Source organism: Podarcis liolepis (genome assembly GCF_965112155.1).
Source record: "Podarcis liolepis genome assembly, chromosome: 7".
In the NCBI taxonomy this organism is placed as follows: Eukaryota; Metazoa; Chordata; class Lepidosauria; order Squamata; family Lacertidae; genus Podarcis; species Podarcis liolepis.
Genome location: NC_139561.1, coordinates 86,474,537 through 86,494,095, shown reverse-complemented (window position 1 = coordinate 86,494,095; position 19,559 = coordinate 86,474,537). Strand labels below are relative to the sequence as shown.

General features: G+C 50.4%; 1 protein-coding gene and 1 long non-coding RNA gene across 2 annotated transcripts in view; one reads left to right on the top strand and one right to left on the bottom strand.

The window, feature by feature from the left end:
- Window positions 1-3,757, bottom strand: part of DACT3 (dishevelled binding antagonist of beta catenin 3) — a 43,709-nt gene extending 39,952 nt beyond the window's left edge. Inside the window, exon 1 of the mRNA XM_083515870.1 lies at window positions 3,440-3,757. Coding sequence (XP_083371996.1) covers window positions 3,440-3,652 — 213 coding nt within the window. The 5' untranslated portion in view covers window positions 3,653-3,757. The remainder of the gene's footprint in view (window positions 1-3,439) is intronic.
- The window catches only part of LOC310712738, a 279,033-nt gene that overhangs the window by 122,792 nt on the left and 136,682 nt on the right, over window positions 1-19,559 (top strand). The window lies entirely within an intron of this gene.

The following is a 19,559-nucleotide window of genomic DNA, read 5'->3' as shown; positions in this document are numbered from 1 at the left end:
TCACCAAATAGCTGCCATTTCAACCACAGGCGGTGAAAGATTTAAGAACTTTACTCCAATGAAATAAGCATTTACTTACCATGGAGAGAGGAGAACCAATGGCAGTTCTCTTTTTTCCACCCCCAATCTCTTCCCCTTTTGAGTCTCCTCCCAGTTTACTGGGGGTGGTGTCCTCAGCAATCTCTCTACCCCCCACCCCCCCAAAAAGCCTGGCTTTCTAAGTAAAAATGGTGCATCTACAGCAGCACAACCGGACGCCTTCCTCTGCCCCGGCTGCAACAAAACATTTCTCTCCTCTATCGGTCTCCACAGCCACAGCAGGCGCTGTGATTCTCCAACGGTTTGACTTCACCCCCAAAGGCGAACTCCTCCATTGTCTCCCAAGACAGATACCAAACAACCACAACCAACAAGTTACTGGATGCATTTGGAAATGATAATGTTCCTTTTGGAGTGAGATTGTATTTTATTTATTGCATTCACACCCCCACCTTATCCTGCAAGGAGCTCAAGGTGGCGTACACGAATCTACACCGCCTCATGTAACCTCCACAACAACCCTGTGATGTAGGCTAGATCGAGAGGCAGCGACTGGCCTAGTGAGCTTCACGGCTGAGCGGGGATTTGAACCCAAGACCCAGAGGTCCTAGTCTGACACTCTCACCACTTCACCACAGGGATGCTCAAAGCTCAGATGGCAAGCTCATAGGTATTAAAACACCCTGCGCTTGTCGCCTGAGACCTTTCTCTGTGTCCCTCCTGCCCAAGAGGTTTGGAGGGTGGTAGCAAGAGAACAGGTCCTTCTCTGTGGTGGCTCCCCATTTTGCGGAATACTCTCCCCAGAGAGGCTCACCTGGTGCCATAATTACACGTCTATAAGCGCCAGGCAAAACGTTTCCTCTTTACCCTGGCCTTCAGCCATTAAATAATCTATGGATTGTTAAAGGTCAGGTGGACAGCTGTTATTATGATTTTTTGATTACTGTGCTTTGTTTTATGTTATTATTATTATTATGCTCTGTAAAATATGTTTTTAATGTTGCACACTGCCCTGAGGGTTTTTTTTATAATGGGTGGCATATACCGTAAATCTAATAATAATAATAATAATAAGCAATCAATTTGACAGTGCTGACTTCAACCTCTGCAATGGGAAAGGAAATCGTTGTCTTGATTCAGACCTCAGTGAAGAGAGTTGAACTGCAATTCAGGGGTTTCACACGGAGCCCTGCTTTTAAGTTTCTTTCCCCAAGTATGGCCAGTAACTGGGGGCCTGGTTTGTGAACCCCTTGTACGCTCATTTAATTCCCCCTCACCCATGAGTTGCCCCACACGCTCTCCTCCTTAATCCCATAGATTTTTGATGCAATCGTTGCAGTTCTCCTGTTCCAGTTTTCAAAGACGACAGAGGGCGAGATGGTGGGACAGTGTTCTCAAAGCTACCGGCATGAGTTTGACCAAACCACAGAGCCTAGGGCTTTCTGATCAGAAGGTCGGCAGTTCGAATCCCCGCGATAGGGTGAGCTCCCATTGCTGGGTCCCTGCTCCTGCCAACCTAGCAGTTCAAAAGCAAGTCAAGTGCAAGTAGATAAATAGGTACCACTCCGGCAGGAAGGTAAACAGCGTTTCCGTGCGCTGCTCTGGTTTGCCAGAAGCGGCTTAGTCATGCTGACCACATGACCCGGAAGCTGTACGCTGGCTCCCTCGGCCAGTAAAGCGAGATGAGCGCCGCAACCCCAGAGTTGGCCACGACTGGACCTAACGGTCAGGGGTCCCTTTACCTTTGCCTTTACCTATCCCCAGGGAAACCCAGGATTTTGTGGGTCTGCAATGGGCATGGATAGCTCACGAGTACAGGGAATTCCTTGGCACCTCCTAGTAAAGTACAGTTCCCAGAATGCTTTGGGTAAAAAGCTGATATCAAGTCCGTATAAATGTAGAATGCAGACACATCCGAAATTGTGGGCGTGTGAGATTCAACAGGTAACTTCCCAAATCACTTGGTTCAGAAGGCCAGGGTTGCGAGGCCGGAGCTAACATTGGCTTACTGAGATTATCAGTCTTCCGTCTCACTCCTTCTTAAGATGAACACACTGTAAATAGACTTTCAGATTTGGCAACAGAAGCCAAGAATCCTCTGGCTGGATGGGACCAGTGGTGCTCATCTAAGCCTGCATCCCCCTTCCAACAGCAGCCAGCAGCTTATGGAACACAGAGCTCCTGGAGAGAGAGGTTCTATCACCAATAAGAGTATTTTCCCACAGGTCTTCAAAGCCCCTTCTCACCCCCCTTGCAAAGCTGAAGCTGGATTCTTTCAGAGCATCGGTTCCAAACCTGGTGGCCGTGAGTTCCACTGGCGCACCGCCTATATCTCATGATTTGCACGCACATATTGTGAGCAACGCACTGTTTGCCCAACCCAAAATCCTTCCCACCCTTTCTTCCTCCCCCGCCCCCCCCCAAAAAAATCGTCCACAGACCAAAAAGCTGCTTCATCTCCCCACTCCCGGGCGTCAACACTAACAACCCCCAACCACTCCCCGCCGCCTTCCCTAGCCGGCGCTCCGCACTCACAGAGTCCCCAAGCCCCAACCTCAGAAGAGAACCCAGGAGTCCGAGCATTGCCCTCCCCGCCCCCAAGAGTGTAACCGACCAGAAGGACCCGGGTGGACGGGCCAGAGGGGTGGGCGCGTTGAAGTTCAAGGGCTGGGCTGGAGAGGGGAGCGGCGACTCATCGGTTGCTCAAGACGAACCGGCAGGAGATAAAAACGGCGAGGCGAGATTCCCCGGGTTTCGAAGGCGCACAGGCAACGCTCCTCTGGCATTTCTCGCAAACCCATTAATGAAACCGCAGAGAAACCGACTCGTCGGTCTCCCGATCCCTTTACAGCCGTGCTCGGGCTTATTTAAAAAAATGAAATAAATCTTTGCTCTCTGGTGGACAACGCAAGATATGGGGGGGGGGGGGAACAAGAAACACAGGCAGACGATACAGAAGCCCCCCCCTCCAGCAACGTCGCAGAAGGACCCTTCCCCCAAGGGCAGCCACGCGTTTACACCGCTGCAACTCGTCCGGTGCAGCAGGATCGCAGCCTTGATGCGCGCGCCCCGCACCCCCCCAGAACCACACTAGAGAAGCGGGGGAGGGATAATCGCGGCGGTTCGCCCCCTCCTCCCCATTTTAACCCTTTCACGCCCACCAACAGCACCACGGTGCGTACGGACCTTTCCCCTCGCGCGAAGACCCCTCCCATCGCAAAGCCCCCACCGCCACCATCTCCCCGTGAATGCAGCCTCGGGTCTCCTTAGCCCCCGAACCTATTGGATAGATCAACCCAGCACCTCCCCCGAGCAGGATCGGACCGGATCCCCGCGCAGGGGTGTCCGGCAAAGGCCCCCGCCAGGGCGGACAATGAGGCTCCCTCTTTCTGTCTCTCACCAGCTGGTCCTCCGGAGCCGCGTCGCCGCCTCCAGCCTCGCCATCGCCCTGCTTGCTCGGGGACTCGGCGGCCAGGCGCAGCGCCTGCCGGACCCGGCGCTCCTGCCGCTCGCGGAGCAGATGCAGCTCGCACAAGCCGGCCAAGGTGCCCTCCAGCCAGCCGCGGAGCCGGCTCCGCTCCGGGCTGGCGGGGAACGAGAACGCCCGGATCATCCTCCTCCGATGGAGCGCGGCGCCGGGTGCGAGTCCTGCTCCGCCAAGCGCAGCAGCGCTAAAGCGACCCCCGGGCGCGCTCCGGCCGCTGCAGCTCCGGCGCTGTCACCGCCTCATCTGCATAGCAACGCTCATTGGCCGGTCTGCCGGGGATGATTTGCATGCGCAGCCCTCCATTGGGCGGCCCCGGGTTCCGTGGCCGAACCTCCCATTCAAACAATTGGACCCTCGCTCACCCTGCTGGGCTTTTTTGCATAATAACCCTTCCAAAGAAGCCATTGGCTCGCCGGGCTCCGCTTTATTTTACAAAGCCACGCCCCTCCTGCCCGGTCTCTTCTTGGGACCCCGTGGTTGAGTTTCGCTGGCCTGGCCGCGCCCAGTTAGAAACCCCGGCCTACCTGATGGCCACGCCCTGAAACCGAGCTATTGGCTGTGCTCCCTTGGTTTCTGCACTTTGGCCCCGCCTTCGAGCCAAGCCATTGGCCGGCGGGCAGAAGGCGATCTGCATAGCCCCGCCCCGGAGCCGAGCCATTGACTCACCTGCGGTGCCTTATCTGCATGGTAAACCCCGCCCCAGGAATGTTTCAGCCGTCCGCCATTGGTTCGCCCAACCCACCTTATCTGCATAGTCACGCCCTTCCACTCGCTCCATTGGCTCGCTGGTCTTAAATTACCTACGCAGCCACGCCCACGGTTCAAGCCATTGACATTCTAGAGCTCCCTCGCTGGAAATGTGGTCAGTCATTGACACTAATTCTGTTTCAAAGCTTCTATGAACTCATCTGTCGTCTCGAAATTCCATTTCCTTTTCCTTCTTCATTCCAACTCCCTGTTGCCGAAGTGTTACATTTGTTCATATGCCTAGCCCCGCCCCCCTATATTAATATTGCTTTGCAATTAATGGGCAGGATCTCCGTCCTGACCATGTCCCGCCTCCTCATTCATAAAATAGTAACTTGTGCGCTTTGAACTCTGCTTTGCGCTCCCGCCCATCTAGCAGTACCCCCCGCCCCCGCCCTACCCGCCATGAATGGAGGAAGCGCTGGGAAGCCCAGATTCGTTTTCCTCCAGGGCTTTCGCCCCGCCAACTTTCCTCGCCCATCGGCCTCAGACCCGTTTCTCCCAAGATTTGCAGAAAGTGCAATTTTGCACCAAGTGTAAGAGGAGGAGGTGAGACGCCGAACGCCCCTGGGATGGGTGGGGGAGTGACTGTTATGGGATGGATTCTCTTAATCCCTTAAAAAGACGACGGGCGAACACGTAGGGAACGCACAGTTTAGCAGGAGACTAACATCTAGCGCACACATACACAGACACATCCCTCTCTCCAGAAAAATTAAGGAATTGCAGAGTTGGAAGGGACCTCACGGGTCTTCTAGTCCATGGGCAGTGGCGTAGCGTGGGGGGTGCAGGGGGGGCCGGCCGCACCGGGCGCAACATCTGGGGGTTAGGGTTAGGGGGTGCAAATCCACTGGTTAGGGGGCGCAAATTACTTGCCTTGCCCCGGGTGCTGACAACCCACCCTACGCCACTGTCCATGGGTAGGCAAACTAAGGCCCGGGGGCCGGATCCGGCCCAATCGTCTTCTAAATCCGGACTGTCCGGGAATCAGCATGTTTTTCTATGAGTAGAATGTGTCCTTTTATTTAAAATGCATCTCTGGGTTATTTGTGGGGCATAGGAATTCGTTCATTTCCCCCCCACAATATAGTCCAGCCCCCACAAGGTCTGACGGACAGTGGACCAGCCCCCTGCTGAAAAAGTTTGCTGACCCCTGATCTAGTCCAACCCCCTGTATTGCAATCCTTAGGGAGCAAAGCAAGGCCAGAAGTGTCCTGAGGGCCTGATGGGAAGAGCGGGAGGGCCGCATCAGCCCTTTGGCCTGAGGTTCCCTGCCTCTGGTCTGGTATCACTCTTAGCTGGGTGAGAGAGGGGTTTCCCCAGCATCCCATCCGCTAGGGTGGAGATCTCACACACAATCCTCTCCTAATCTTCCTAAGTGTGTTTGGCTGGGGGGTGCTAAATTGTAGTCCAAAACATCTAGAGGCATCTCATAGGCAAGTGCTGGCTTATACCGTCCCATTTTCACAATCCTGGCTCAGAGGAGATGGTAAACCAGGAATAAGATTTTTATTTTATTTTTCCCTCCCCTATTCTGGATATTGTGCCAACTTTCAAGAGGAAGCTGAGTCTTGCAGTTCAGATAGGCAGTTCAAAAATAATATATATATATATACAGTGGTAGCTCGAGTTAAGTACTTAATTCGTTCCAGAGGTCTGTTTTTAACCTGAAACTGTTCTTAACCTGAAGCACCACTGTAGCTAATGGGGCCTCCCGCTGCCGCCGCCCGATTTCTGTTCTCATCCTGAAGAAAAGTTCTTAACCCGAGGTACTATTTCTGGGTTAGCGGAGGTGTAACCTGAAGCGTATGTAACCCGAGGTACCACTGTATTAATAATTCGGGATAACTTGCCCAGTGGATGAAGTGCAGAATGGTACCTAGTCACAACTTGCTCTGCTTGCGTCAGTCTTGCTCATGCAGTTTTGAACACTACACCTTTCACTGGACACAGGGGAAATTGCGTTGGTATCAAGGCCTAGGTGAGCTCCCGTTGCTCGGTCCCAGCTCCTGCCGACCTAGCATTTCGAAAGCACATCAAAGTGCAAGTAGATAAATAGGTACTGCTCCGGCGGGAAGGTAAACGGCGTTTCCATGCGCTGCTCTGGTTCGCCAGAAGCGGCTTAGTCATGCTGACCACATGACCCGGAAGCTGTGCGCCGGCTCCCTCGGCCAAGAAAGCGAGATGAGCGCCGCAACCCCAGAGTTGGTCACGACTGGACCTAACGGTCAGGGGTCCCTTTACCTTTACAAGGCCTGTTCTTAGCAAGCAGACCCTTTCGAAAGGCTGGCTACTAGATTTGTAGTGAACCTGTGTGAGCCTTGGACATCGCCCCCCCCCCTGCTGCTTTGGTGGTCCTGGTCTTAGCTGACCATCTTTCCGGGAGGGGCGGGTCGGTGGGTACAGGGAAGAGTCCTAGCCATCTGAGAATGGTCCTAAAAATACGGAGGGCACAGTGGCGATGGCTCAAACCTCGGGGAGAAAGGGGCTGGCAGATGTGACAGTGACGGGGGAAAGGAGCGCAACAATGGTTTATAAATGGTTGTGATAATAATAGTGCGAGGATGGTAGCCATGGTGATGGGGACGGTGGTAGCCATGACAATGGGAGGTGGGGGTGGGGGTGGCAGCTGGCAACAGGGGCAGTGAAAAATAGCAGAGTCGGCTGTGGCGAATTTTAAAAAAAACACCACACGCACACAAAATAATCCTGCGGTAGCTGCAAGGCCAAGAGTGGCTCCTCGTGAGCTGTGGTGAAAGGGGGGAAAACGCACTCCCCTTTTCCACCACTTCACGGTGAGCATGTCTTGCTCTCAGTGCGCTGGGAAATCATTCCTGCGTTTTGCTTTTGCTAATTTTATCAGCTGCGGGGAAGGAGGTCCGTTCTTAACCTGAAACTGTTCTTAACCTGAAGCACCACTTTAGCTAGTGGGGCCTCCCACTGCTGCCGCGCTGCCGGAGCACGATTTGTGTTCTCACCCTGAAGCAAAGTTCTTAACCCAAGGTACTATTTCTGGGTTAGTGGAGGCTGTAACCTGAAGCGTATGTAACCTGAAGAGTATGTAACCTGAAGCGTATGTAACCTGAAGCGTATGTAACCTGAAGCGTATGTAACCCGGGGTACCACTGTAGTTGTTTATCTCCTCAACATCTGATAGGAGGGCATTCCACAGGGCGGGCGCCACCACCAAGAAGGCCCTCTGCCTGGTTCTCTGTAACTTGGCTTCTCGCAGTGAGGGAACCGCCAGAAGGCCCTCGGAGCTGGACCTCAGTGTCCAGGCAGAACGATGGGGGTGGAGACGCTCCTTCAGGTATACTGGGCATTGTCCACGCAATCCACACATCAGTTCTCGGTGGGCTTCTTTCTTTAAAACCTCAAGAATCATGGAATTGTAGACTTGGGAAGAAACCCCCATTTAGTCGAACCCCACACATGTGTGGGGCCACCCTCGAAGCAAACTTAGAGGTTTTAACGCATGAAATGTGGGGCGACTTTGCACACACATTGTGGGCCTGCGGTATCATTTTCATTTATTTTACTTGGTAAGATTTACGTGGCGCTTTCTTCATAAGCCGCCGCTTTGCGGTTTTATCACGATGGGGTGGAGTTTACAGGTTGCAATATGAACAAAAAATAAATCTACAAATATTTCCATGTGGTTAAATGAAACGATATCCTGTATTCGGAATAGAATCATAGAATCATAGAGTTGGAAGAGACCACAAGGGCCATCGAGTCCAACCCCCTGCCAAGCAGGAAACACCATCAGAGCACTCCTGACATATGGTTGTCAAGCCTCCGCTTAAAGACCTCCAAAGGAGGAGACTCCACCACACTCCTTGGCAGCAAATTCCACTGTCGAACAGCTCTTACTGTCAGGAAGTTCTTCCTAATGTTTAGGTGGAATCTTCTTTCTTGTAGTTTGGATCCATTGCTCCGTGTCCGCTTCTCTGGAGCAGCAGAAAACAACCTTTCTCCCTCCTCTATGTGACATCCTTTTATATATTTGAACATGGCTATCATATCACCCCTTAACCTCCTCTTCTCCAGGCTAAATAAAACGTGGGTAAACATGTAGACAAGGTATTTATCGAAATATTTAGGTTGTTAAATTTGTACGCAGCTTGATTGTAAAATAAAATAAAATGGGGGAAGCCTCAAAGTGGTTTATGAGGATACAATTAGTAATAAAAGCAGAGTAAAAAACAGAGACATCACCTTGCTGACAAAGGTCTGTATAGTTAAAGCTATGGTCTTCCCAGTAGTGATGTATGGAAGTGAGAGCTGGACCATAAAGAAGGCTGATCGCCGAAGAATTGATGCTTTTGAATTCTGGTGCTGGAGGAGACTCTTGAGAGTCCCATGGACTGCAAGAAGATCAAACCTCTCCATTCTGAAGGAAATCAGCCCTGAGTGCTCATTGGAAGGACAGATCCTGAAGCTGAGACTCCAATACTTTGGCCACCTCATGAGAAGAGAAGACTCCCTGGAGAAGACCCTGATGTTGGGAAAGATGGAGGGCACAAGGAGAAGGGGACGAGAGAGGACAAGATGGTTGGACAGTGTTCTCGAAGCTACAAACATGAGTTTGACCAAGCTGCGGGAGGCAGTGGAACACAGGAGTGCCTGGTGTGCTCTGGTCCACGGGGTCACTGTTAAGTTGTGGGTGCACATATCCAGGGACGCGGACTTATAAAAAATATTGGGGGGGCCCGGGAAAGCTCATGAATAATAAATAAGCTCATGAATATGCAAATAAAGTGGCTCCGGCCCTAAATAGGGCAAGCCACGCCCCCCAGCCAGCCGATTGGCTGGCTGGGAGGTGTGGCCAGTCGGGATTCCCCTGTTCTCGAGGGGGCTGAAACCGCCAGGAGGAAGGAAATTCCCCCCGGCAGTGCCTTGGCAGTGGCGGTGGTGCTGCGAAGCAGCGAGGCAGGAGCCCCCGCCCCCGGGGATTCCCTAATCTCGCGGGGGACGGCCGGGGCTCTCTGACTAGGGCGCACGGCTGGCTGGCTGGCTGGCGAGGGAGCAGGTGGGGAGGAGGCGGGGGACGGCGGCGGCGCTCTGCTGGAAGGGCGCCCGAGATTATTGGGGGGGCTGAGCCCCCCAAAAAAAATTTTTGAGGGGGCTCGAGCCCCCTCAGGCCCCATGGAGTCGGCGCCTATGCACATATCAGACGACACAGCGATTCTTCAAACAGCTCATGTTTATTCACAGGCCAGAACAGAACTGAACTGAAGTGTTCAGCCAGCCTGCTTATATAGAGCTCCAGTACAACGCAACTGTAACAATTTTCTGTAACTATCCAATCACTGAACGTCACTTTCAATCCTTTATTTGCATATGTGGACCTGAGTGAAAACTATCTACAGCATGCTCCTGCTGGCGCAGGGTGAGAACTTCAGTACATAACAGTTACAAAGAGTCGGACACTACTAAACAACAACATACATAATAAAATTACATATCTGGGTAGGCTTGCCTAAACAAGTTTTTAGCATGGACCAGAAATAATACAGCCAAGGCCTATATAAATGGGCAAGGAGTTTTAGAGAATTGTGCTGCCACAGTGAAGGACTGACTCACTGCAAGTTTAATTATCTAATTAAACTGCAAAAGTGACAGTCCTGCGGTCCTGGTGAATTTTTGCACGCAGCCTAGACCTCAACAGTGCCCTTGAACGCATGCAGAGTGCATTTGTCCTATCGCTGCATATCTGCTGCCCCACACCAGGGACCGGGTATGGTTTCAAATCTGCGGCAGTTTCTGCAGTAACTCTGAGTGACACTGGTTGGTTTGTTGGAATCCCGCAAGCAATATCTTTCTAAAACAGCTCAGCGCCTGATGGACTGCAGAGCCACAATCAGATTTTTTAAACAGATGCACACAGTGCCGGTAAAAAGCACACAGGTTTTTTTCCCTAAGCCTTGCAAATGTTATTATCTGTGTTCCACCGTTGCTATAGCCACACAAGTCGCAGCAACTCACGCTACTCCAGAGTAGCCACATTGCCATCTATGGAATTGTTCCTGGAGAGCTTGGCAGATCACACGCAGCCACAGAATGCTAAAGGGCTGGATCATTTGTGAAATATATTCGGAGTCAAGAGTAGATTTCATGCTCTTTATTCTGCTCATAGTGGTGAGGAGGAATGGAAGTTCCCCCAGAATGTCTGCTTTATATACATTATTTACACAATGGGCCCCACGTGATTGGCTAATTCCGGGATTCTCCTGTAGGCCAATCAGGTCGCGGATTCACTTCCACCTGGAGCTGGATTGGGTGGCTCCTGTGGACCAATCAGACTGCTGCATTCTGGAGCCTATTGTTCTAGGACCAATCAGACTGCTGCATTCTGGATCCTATTCAACTCAGTACATAACAATTCACTTCAACACAGCCTCCACCAACCAGCTGTTTGGGACTACAACTCCCATCAGCCCCTGTGTGGTAGCCAAGGCTCATGGGAGTTGTAGTCCAAACCAGCTGGAGCAGGCCAGCTTAGCAAAGCCTAGCTTAACGTCTTCTCTCTTGCACTGCGATCCAGTGCCGAGGGCCTTCTGGCGGTTCCCTCACTGCAAGAAGTGAGTTCAGTAGTAGATAGGTAACCGTGTTGGTCTGCCATAGTCAAAATAAAAAAAATTTTTCAGTAGCACCTTAAAGACCAACTAAGTTAGTTCTTGGTATGAGCTTTCGTGTGCATGCACACTTCTTCAGATACACTGAAACAGAAGTTGCCAGATCCTTCTATATAGTGAGAAGGTGGGGAGGGGTATTACTCAGAAGGGTGGTGGGAATGGGAGAACTCATTACCAAACTTATAACCATGGAGAGACCTGGTCTGAACAAAGACATTGGATTCTTATCTCATTATACATGACTAAGCCATTTCTCACCTTCTCACCCCTTGCCTTTTCCTGTAAGACCTATTACAGTCGTTAAGAGTCGTCAACAGGCTCATCTCAGCTATCTGCCAATCTCCCATTCCCACCACCCTTCTGAGTAATACCCCTCCCCACCTTCTCACTATATAGAAGGATCTGGCAACTTCTGTTTCAGTGTATCTGAAGAAGTGTGCATGCACACGAAAGCTCATACCAAGAACTAACTTAGTTGGTCTTTAAGGTGCTACTGGAAAAAAAAAAATTATTTTGCAAGAAGTGAGGTTACAGGGAACCAGGCAGAGTTTGTAACCTGAAGCGTCCGTAACCTGAAGCGTCCGTAACCCGAAGTACTACTGTAAAAGGACACATTCTACTCATGTAAAAACACGCTGATTCCAGGACCGTCTGTGGGCCAGATTGACAAGGTGATTGGGCCGGATCCGGCCCCTGGGCCTTAGTTTGCCCGCCCCTGCTCCAGGGCTTCCAGAAACGTAGCCCTTTGAATGTGCCAATTTGGCACAACTTGCTGCGGTGCCTGCTAGCCAGCATGAAGGCAGAAGAGTTCTGCCAAGCCACCCTGTTCCTGGAGGAAGCCCTTCTTAAGACGCCATGGCACGTGCCTTGATGAAAGCAGATCAACCCCATTCCCCGTTGAGGGCTAGAAACTTGTGTTTGAAAATAAACAAGAGAGTGAGAGAAATGTGAACACCTTCGGCAAGGTGTGGCATCGCTAGAGTTTTCCCTTTCTGTTGTCACGAGGCCACAAAGTCCTCTGCCAAGTGAAGTCTGGTTCCCCAACCTAACAACAACAACAACAACAACAACAACAACAACAACAATAATAATAATAATAATTTTATTATTTATTATTTATACCCTGATAATCTGGCTGGGTTTCCCCAGCCACTCGGGGCGGCTCCCAACAGAATATTAAAAACACAATAAAACATCAAACATTAAAAGCTTCCCTACACAGGGTTGCCTTCAGATGTCTTCTAAAACTCAGATAGTTGTTTATCTCCTCAACATCTGTTGGGAGGGCGTTCCACAGGCTGGGTGCCACTACCGAGAAGGCCCTCTGCCTGGTTCCCTGTAACCTCATTTCTCGCAGTGATGCAACCGCCAGAAGGCCCTCGGAGCTGGACCTCAGTGTCCGGGCTGAACAATGGGGGTGGAGACGCTCCTTCAGGTATACTGGGCCGAGGCCGTTGAGGGCTTTAAAGGTCAGCACCAACACTTTGAATTGTGCTCGGAAATGTACTGGGAACCAGTGTAGGTCTTTCAAGACCGGTGTTATATGGTCTCAGCAGCCACTCCCAGTCACCAGTCTAGCTGCCGCATTCTTGATTAATTGTAGTTTCTGGGTCACCTTCAAAGGTAGCCCCACATAGAGCACATTGCAGTAGTCCAAGCGCGAGATAACCAGAGCATGTACCTCTCTTGTGAGACAGTCTGCGGGCAGATAGAGTCTCAGCCTGCTGACCAGATGGAGCTGATAAACAGCCACCCTGGACACAGAATTGACCTGTGCCTCCATGGACAGCTGTGAGTCCAAAATGACTCCCAGACTGCACACCTGGTCCTTCAGGGGCACAGTTACCCCATTCAGGACCAGGGAGTCCTCCACACCCACCCCGTCCCCCAAAACAGTACTTCTGTCTTGTCAGAATCATAGAATCATAGAATCATAGAGTTGGAAGAGACCACAAGGGCCATCGAGTCCAACCCCCTGCCAACCAGGAAACACCATCAGAGCACTCCTGACATATGGTTGTCAAGCCTCTGCTTAAAGACCTCCAAAGGAGGAGACTCCACCACACTCCTTGGCAGCAAATTCCACTGTCAAACAGCTCTTACTGTCAGGAAGTTCTTCCTAATGTTTAGGTGGAATCTTCCTTCTTGTAGTTTGGATCCATTGCTCCGTGTCCGCTTCTCTGGAGCAGCAGAAAACAACCTTTCTCCCTCCTCTATGTGACATCCTTTTATATATTTGAACATGGCTATCATATCACCCCTTAACCTCCTCTTCTCCAGGCTAAACATGCCCAGCTCCCTTAGCCATTCCTCAGGATTCAACCTCAATCTATTAGCCACCATCCATCCTCCAACTGCCTCCAGACACTCACACAGGACCTTCACTGGTTCCGATTTAATAGAGAGGTAGAGCTGGGTATCTGGCCCTCACAGGGTTGTTGGAAGGAAGAACACCATATACACCACCTTGACGTCCTTGGATTGGATGAAAGGGGATGGCTCAGTTGGTTGAGCATGAGACTCTCAATCTCAGGGCTGTGGGTTCAAGCCCCACGTTGGCCAAAAGATTTCCACGTTGGACTAGATGACCCTGGGGGTCCCTTCCCACTCTATGATTGTGTCTCATCAGGGCAGGAAGGGCTCTTCTTTTCCTCCATGTCTGGGATAGGGGACCTGCGGCCCTCCAGATATTGCTGTGTTCCAACTCCCAGCAGCCCCTGCAAGAAAGCGTAACCGATGGACAGGGGCATGATGGGGGATGTAGTCCAGAAACATCTGGAGAGGCATGGGCTGTCCATCCCTGGCTCTGTGCTCTCTAGGCTGCCAAGACTAAGTGGCAAGGCAATGGGATGCCATTTTGCGATTTCAAAGGATGTCGGGCATTCTGGTCTGCTGGTTCTTTCAGAAAGTGTGGACTATGGAGAGATAAAATCGGATATGGAAACATCATGAGAGGCAGGACTGAGATTTGGATATGCTTTGACGTTCTGACTGTGGGAAGTCATAAAATCAAAATTACAATCCGGGAGACAATTTGATCTTTTTTATTTTTATTGGATTATGATTTGATACGTTAATTGGATGTTTTTTATTGGAAAATTAATAAACACTCTAACAAAACAAAAATAAAGTGTGGATTTAAGGCTGTGTGGAGATAAACTTTCAAACCAAAGCATGTTTTAAGAAGAGCGTGGAATGTATAAGAGCTTTCGAATGACGCAGTTAAAAATGCCGTTGCCATATTGGAAAGTTCTGTCGGAGGTCTTGAGTCTGGGAGGAGAAATCTGTTTGGACTGATTTGGACTGATTTGGACATTAATGCAGTAACAGTGTGACGCGGCAGCTAAAAAAGCCAATGCAATTCTGGGCTGCATCAATAGGAGTATAGCATCTAGATCAAGGGAAGTAATAGTGCCACTGTATTCTGCTCTGGTCAGACCTCACCTGGAGTACTGTGTCCAGTTCTGGGCACCACAGTTCAAGAAGGACACTGACAAACTGGAACGTGTCCAGAGGAGGGCAACCAAAATGGTCAAAGGCCTGGAAACAATGCCTTATGAGGAACGGCTAAGGGAGCTGGGCATGTTTAGCCTGGAGAAGAGGAGGTTAAGGGGTGATATGATAGCCATGTTCAAATATATAAAAGGATGTCACATAGAGGAGGGAGAAAGGTTGTTTTCTGCTGCTCCAGAGAAGCGTACACGGAGCAATGGATCCAAACTACAAGAAAGAAGATTCCACCTAAACATTAGGAAGAACTTCCTGACAGTAAGAGCTGTTTGACAGTGGAATTTGCTGCCAAGGAGTGTGGTGGAGTCTCCTCCTTTGGAGGTCTTTAAGCAGAGGCTTGACAACCATATGTCAGGAGTGCTCTGATGGTGTTTCCTGCTTGGCAGGGGGTTGGACTTGATGGCCCTTGTGGTCTCTTCCAACTCTATGATTCTATGATTCTAAGAAGATGATCAGAATCCCCCTTCGGATCTTGAAATATGGGTCCCCCCAACAAAATTTAAAATTCGGCTTTGTAATTCGGAATTTATGTGATGTGATTTAATTTGATTTGATTGGCCGGTTAATAAAAATTATTTTAAAAAAAGAAGAAAGTGTGGGCTACACAGGTTTACCATTAAAATGTGAGCTCAATCCTAGCTATAGGGTTGAGCTGAGAATGTGGGGGTGCTCAGTACCTTGTGCATCCCCCTAAAAAGCCCCAAACTTGTCAGGTGGTGGTTTGGGATGTGGAGAGCTATTTGCTGGGTTAACCACTCTCAGTTTTGCTCAGCTCTGCTAATTGTTAATTCAAACAGCGGCTGAGGCAGATTCCTTCCCTTTCCCTTGCTCTTCCCGTGCCAACCGCTGCAGCCAGCTGATGGATGCCCCGCAAAAGGGCCATGATTAACTGCCGGGGACTCAATAACAGATACACCAACATCCCTGTGCCACCCGTTCCCTAGAGTCCCTTGCCCTGCCAAGTTGGGAAAGTTTAGTGGCCAGAGAATGGGAGCCAAGATTTCTTGGGGGTGTCTCAAGATTAGGACGCTAGTAATATTATCAATGCTGAAGAAAGCTTCCCTTTAAGGAAACTCACTGGGTGACCCTGGACCAGGCACCGGCTCTCAGCCTCGCCTACTTTGCAGGGTCGTTGTGAGGATAAAACAGGAAAACAATGCATGCCTCATTGAGCTCCTTGGAAGAAAGGCGGACTATAAGTAGAAATATAATATGAAGTATAAAACAACAAAAACTAGTACTAGCTGCCTCTAAAGCCTTGGATAAACAGGAGGGTCTTAACCAGGGGTAGGCAACCTAAGGCCCATGGGCCGGATGCGGCCCAATCACCTTCTCAATCCAGCCCACGGATGGTCCGGGAATCAGTGTGTTTTTACATGAGTAGAATGTGTCCTTTTATTCAAAATGCATCTCTGGGTTATTTGTGGGGGGCATAGGAGAACCAAGGTACCACTGTATACACGAACACAGCTTCTCAGGAGCATCAGGTCCTACTGGTCAATGCCAGTGTCTGGATTTAATGCAGCCCAAGGTTATTTTTTCATCTTTTTCAAGATAAAAATTAGTTGAGCCCACAAACCCATTGTAATTATAGATGATGCATCCTTCTTCTCTTGCTATGTTTTACTTGTTGTATTATTGTTGATTATTATTATTGTCAGGGGCTCAGGGACGGAGGCACAGGGGAGAGAGGAAATGGAGAGCGAAGGGGAAGAATCTGAGGGCAGCGTAGGGGAGTATGACAGTGACCCGAGAGATTCCATGAGCTTCTCCAGCGAATCAGGAGATTCCCAGAAGGAGGCGCCGATGGTCAGAGCAAGGGGGGTCCCAGGGGGGACACACCAGAAACAAGGGGCCAGCGGGGACTCCCAAAGCAGCAGCAGGAGATCAGGACCAGCTTCCCCACCAGAGCGTAGTGGGGGGGAAGGGTCCCATGTGTCAGGGCCAGCGTCTCCTCCAGCAGGGAGAGAAGATGAGTCAGGGCTGACCACGCCTCCATCGGAGAGTGGGGGAACGGAGGGGAGGTCAGGTCCAGCTAGCCCCCCCCAAAGGGGGAAGCAGTGACAGGAGCAGTGTAACGGTCAGGAGGAAGGTTGCCGGCTGGGCGCGCGCGCCAAGTTCAAATGTAGAGGCGTGTGGGACAGCAGAAAACCCGGATTGGGAACCAGGTCCTAAAGCCCGCCGGAGGCAGGGGGAAGACTCAGGGGAATCAGCGTCAGAAGAGTCTAGGAAGGGCGAGACCCCAGCTGACAGGCGGAACCAGAGGAGGAAAGAGCAGAGGAAGAGGTGGGGCAAGGCTAGAGTCTTAAACTGGTGTCTGGGGGGAGGAGACTCAGACAGAGCTTCAGCGGTCTAGAGTTTCAGACGTAGAGCTGCACGCTGCGGCTGTGAAAGCGAAACTGAACTTCAATAAAGACTTTTGTATAAAACAACGAACTGGCGTTGGTCCTTTGGGAGCTGGGACCTAGGGCAGCTCTGACAATTATTATTATTATTATTATTATTATTATTATTATTATTATTATTATTATTACTACTACTACTACGTGGTCGCTCGGGTTGTGAACGTGATCCATGCAGGAGGCATGTTCGCCACCCGCCCGTCTGCACACGCGCAGGTTGTGATTCAGCGCTTCTGCGCATGCGCAAAACGCGATTTAGCACTTCTGCGCAAGCGCTGAAACCTGGAAGTAACCCGTTCCGGTACTTGGGGGTTTGGCACGGTGTGCAACCCGAAAGCGCGCAACCCAAAGCATCTGTATTATGATCATCTTAGTAAATCACATAACTGTATCCTAGGCTTCTTCACTGGCAATTGTGAAAACTTTTCTTATTCTTTTAAAAACTATTTCTCCCCTTTCCTCTGTTTTTTCTTTTGATATTAAAGTTCTGTAAATTGGTGTGTGTGTGTGTGTGTGTGTGTGTGTGTGTGTGTGTGTGATCACGTACTTACCACTCAAAAGTGGTGCGTCTGGGGAGCTGCTGTTTGCCCCACCTGAAAGGGCAGGGCTGGCATTGGTGTAATCCAGACACATCTTTGGGCTCCCCTGAAAGAAGAGAGGGTGCCCAGGAGATGTCCGCACTGGGAGAGCCAGTGTGGTGTAGTGGTTAAGAGTGGTGGACTCGTAATCTGGGGAACCGGGTTCACGTCTCCGCTCCTCCACATGCAGCCGCTGGGTGACCTTGGGCCAGTCACACTTTTCTGAAGTCTCTCAGCCCCACTCACCTCACAGAGTGTTTGTTGTGGGGAAGGAAGGGAAAGGAGAATGTTAGCCGCTTTGAGACTCCTTCGGGGAGTGATAAAGCGGGATATCAAATCCAAACTCTTCTTCTTCTTCTCTTCTTCTCGCTTTCTGAGACACAGGCAGTTGCACCCGACTCTGCGATAGCAGCCAGCAGACAGAGAGATGAGAAAGAGAGAGAGGGAGAGGGAGAGATAGAGAGAGACTACTGCCACTATTAATAGTTGAGCTGGTGAGATTCTAAAAGCTGAGATTTTCACACACACAAATGCACGTCATTTGCACTGCGGAAAGAGGGACTTCCCAGAGGCCCGTGACGCACTCAGCTCCACACCTGATAATCTGTGCGCTGTCACTGACATCTGCAAACATTGTCAGCCCAACGTGAGGTGAACCCAGGCAGTGTCTTGAATTTAGAGCCAGGCTCCAGGACTCAGCCAGGAAGACCGGCCCTACTATTAGCTAGTGTGAGGCATCTGCTTCAGGCGGCGGATGCTGGGTGTTGGCCGCCCCGAGCCCTTGGCCATTCGCCTCCATTGGAAGGTGGAGCCGTGTGTGAGTCGCATGGCCTGCCCACCAACTGGCAGCCCTCAGGTATGCTGTCCTTACAAAAGGCTGCTGCCTGTTGAGTTGGCTTCTCTGCTGGCCGCTAAAGACCTGCCCGTTTTCAGAGAGTCGCACAAGTACCTCGTAGGCGAGCTGTGGTCGCCTCGCTGTGTCGCAGGAACCCTTCCCCCCATCATTCAGTTTGTACAAACTCGACACACACACACACACACACACACACACACACACGACATACGCTACGCTTCTGTTATAAATTCATAGAAAATCAACCATACATCGGATCTGCACCGTTCCACTTTTATTTTACTCCATGAAGGAAGGACTACAAAATGGGGAAGGTTTGATAAAGGGCAGCCATAAGCCCTTGAGCATACCAGCACATACACAGGAGGCCCTGCCCAGTTGGCATGACAACCTTGATGGTCCCAGACAGAAGACCATCAAGGTCACAAAGGACTTGCATATGGGAGTGGATTCAACATGGACTGGAACATGGACAATGATCAGATCTTCCCTCTGGGGGCAGAAAACTCCCATCTCCCCTTTGTCCTCTGGAAATGACTCATGGGGAGGGGGAAAGGAGGAACCAGCCAGGTGACAAGATACTCAGGTTACCTCCACAACTCCTCCCTCAACTCCTCCTTTTGTGATGTGTCAATGATGTAGTCATGATGTAGTTGTGATGTAATTCTAGGGATGTAGTTTGGGGGATTAGTAACTAATAAACGGGGTCTTCTTTTGTTCTGGGCTTCCATCTTGTTCCACCTTGTGACAGGTGGGAGTCCTGTCGCGACAGTCTTCAATAAAGACCAAGCCTACTGGCTGCTGTTTTGCTCTGGTATTCCTGGCGTGTCCTTGTTTTTTTGTCCAAGGGAGCCCTCAGATTTCTCCTTTAACAGTTGGCCCTGCAGGAAACAGGCCAACACTCACCCCTTAACTGATGAGCGATATCCCTCTAAAGCATGGGTAGGCAAACTAAGGCCCAGTGGCCGGATTCGGCCCAATCGCATTCTAAATCCGATCCGCGGATGATCTGAGAATCAGTGTGTTTTTACATGAGTAAAATGTGTGCTTTTATTTTAAATGCATCTCTGGAGAATAATAATAATAATAATTATTATTATTATTATTATTATTATTATTATTATTATTATTATTATTTATACCCCGCCCATCTGGCTGAGTTTCCCCAGCCAATCTGGGTGGCTCCCAATCGAGTGTTAAAAACAATACAGCATTAAATATTAAAAACTTCCCTAAACAGGGCTGCCTTCAGATGTCTTTTAAAGATAGGATAGCTCCTTATTTCCTTCACATTTGAAGGGAGGG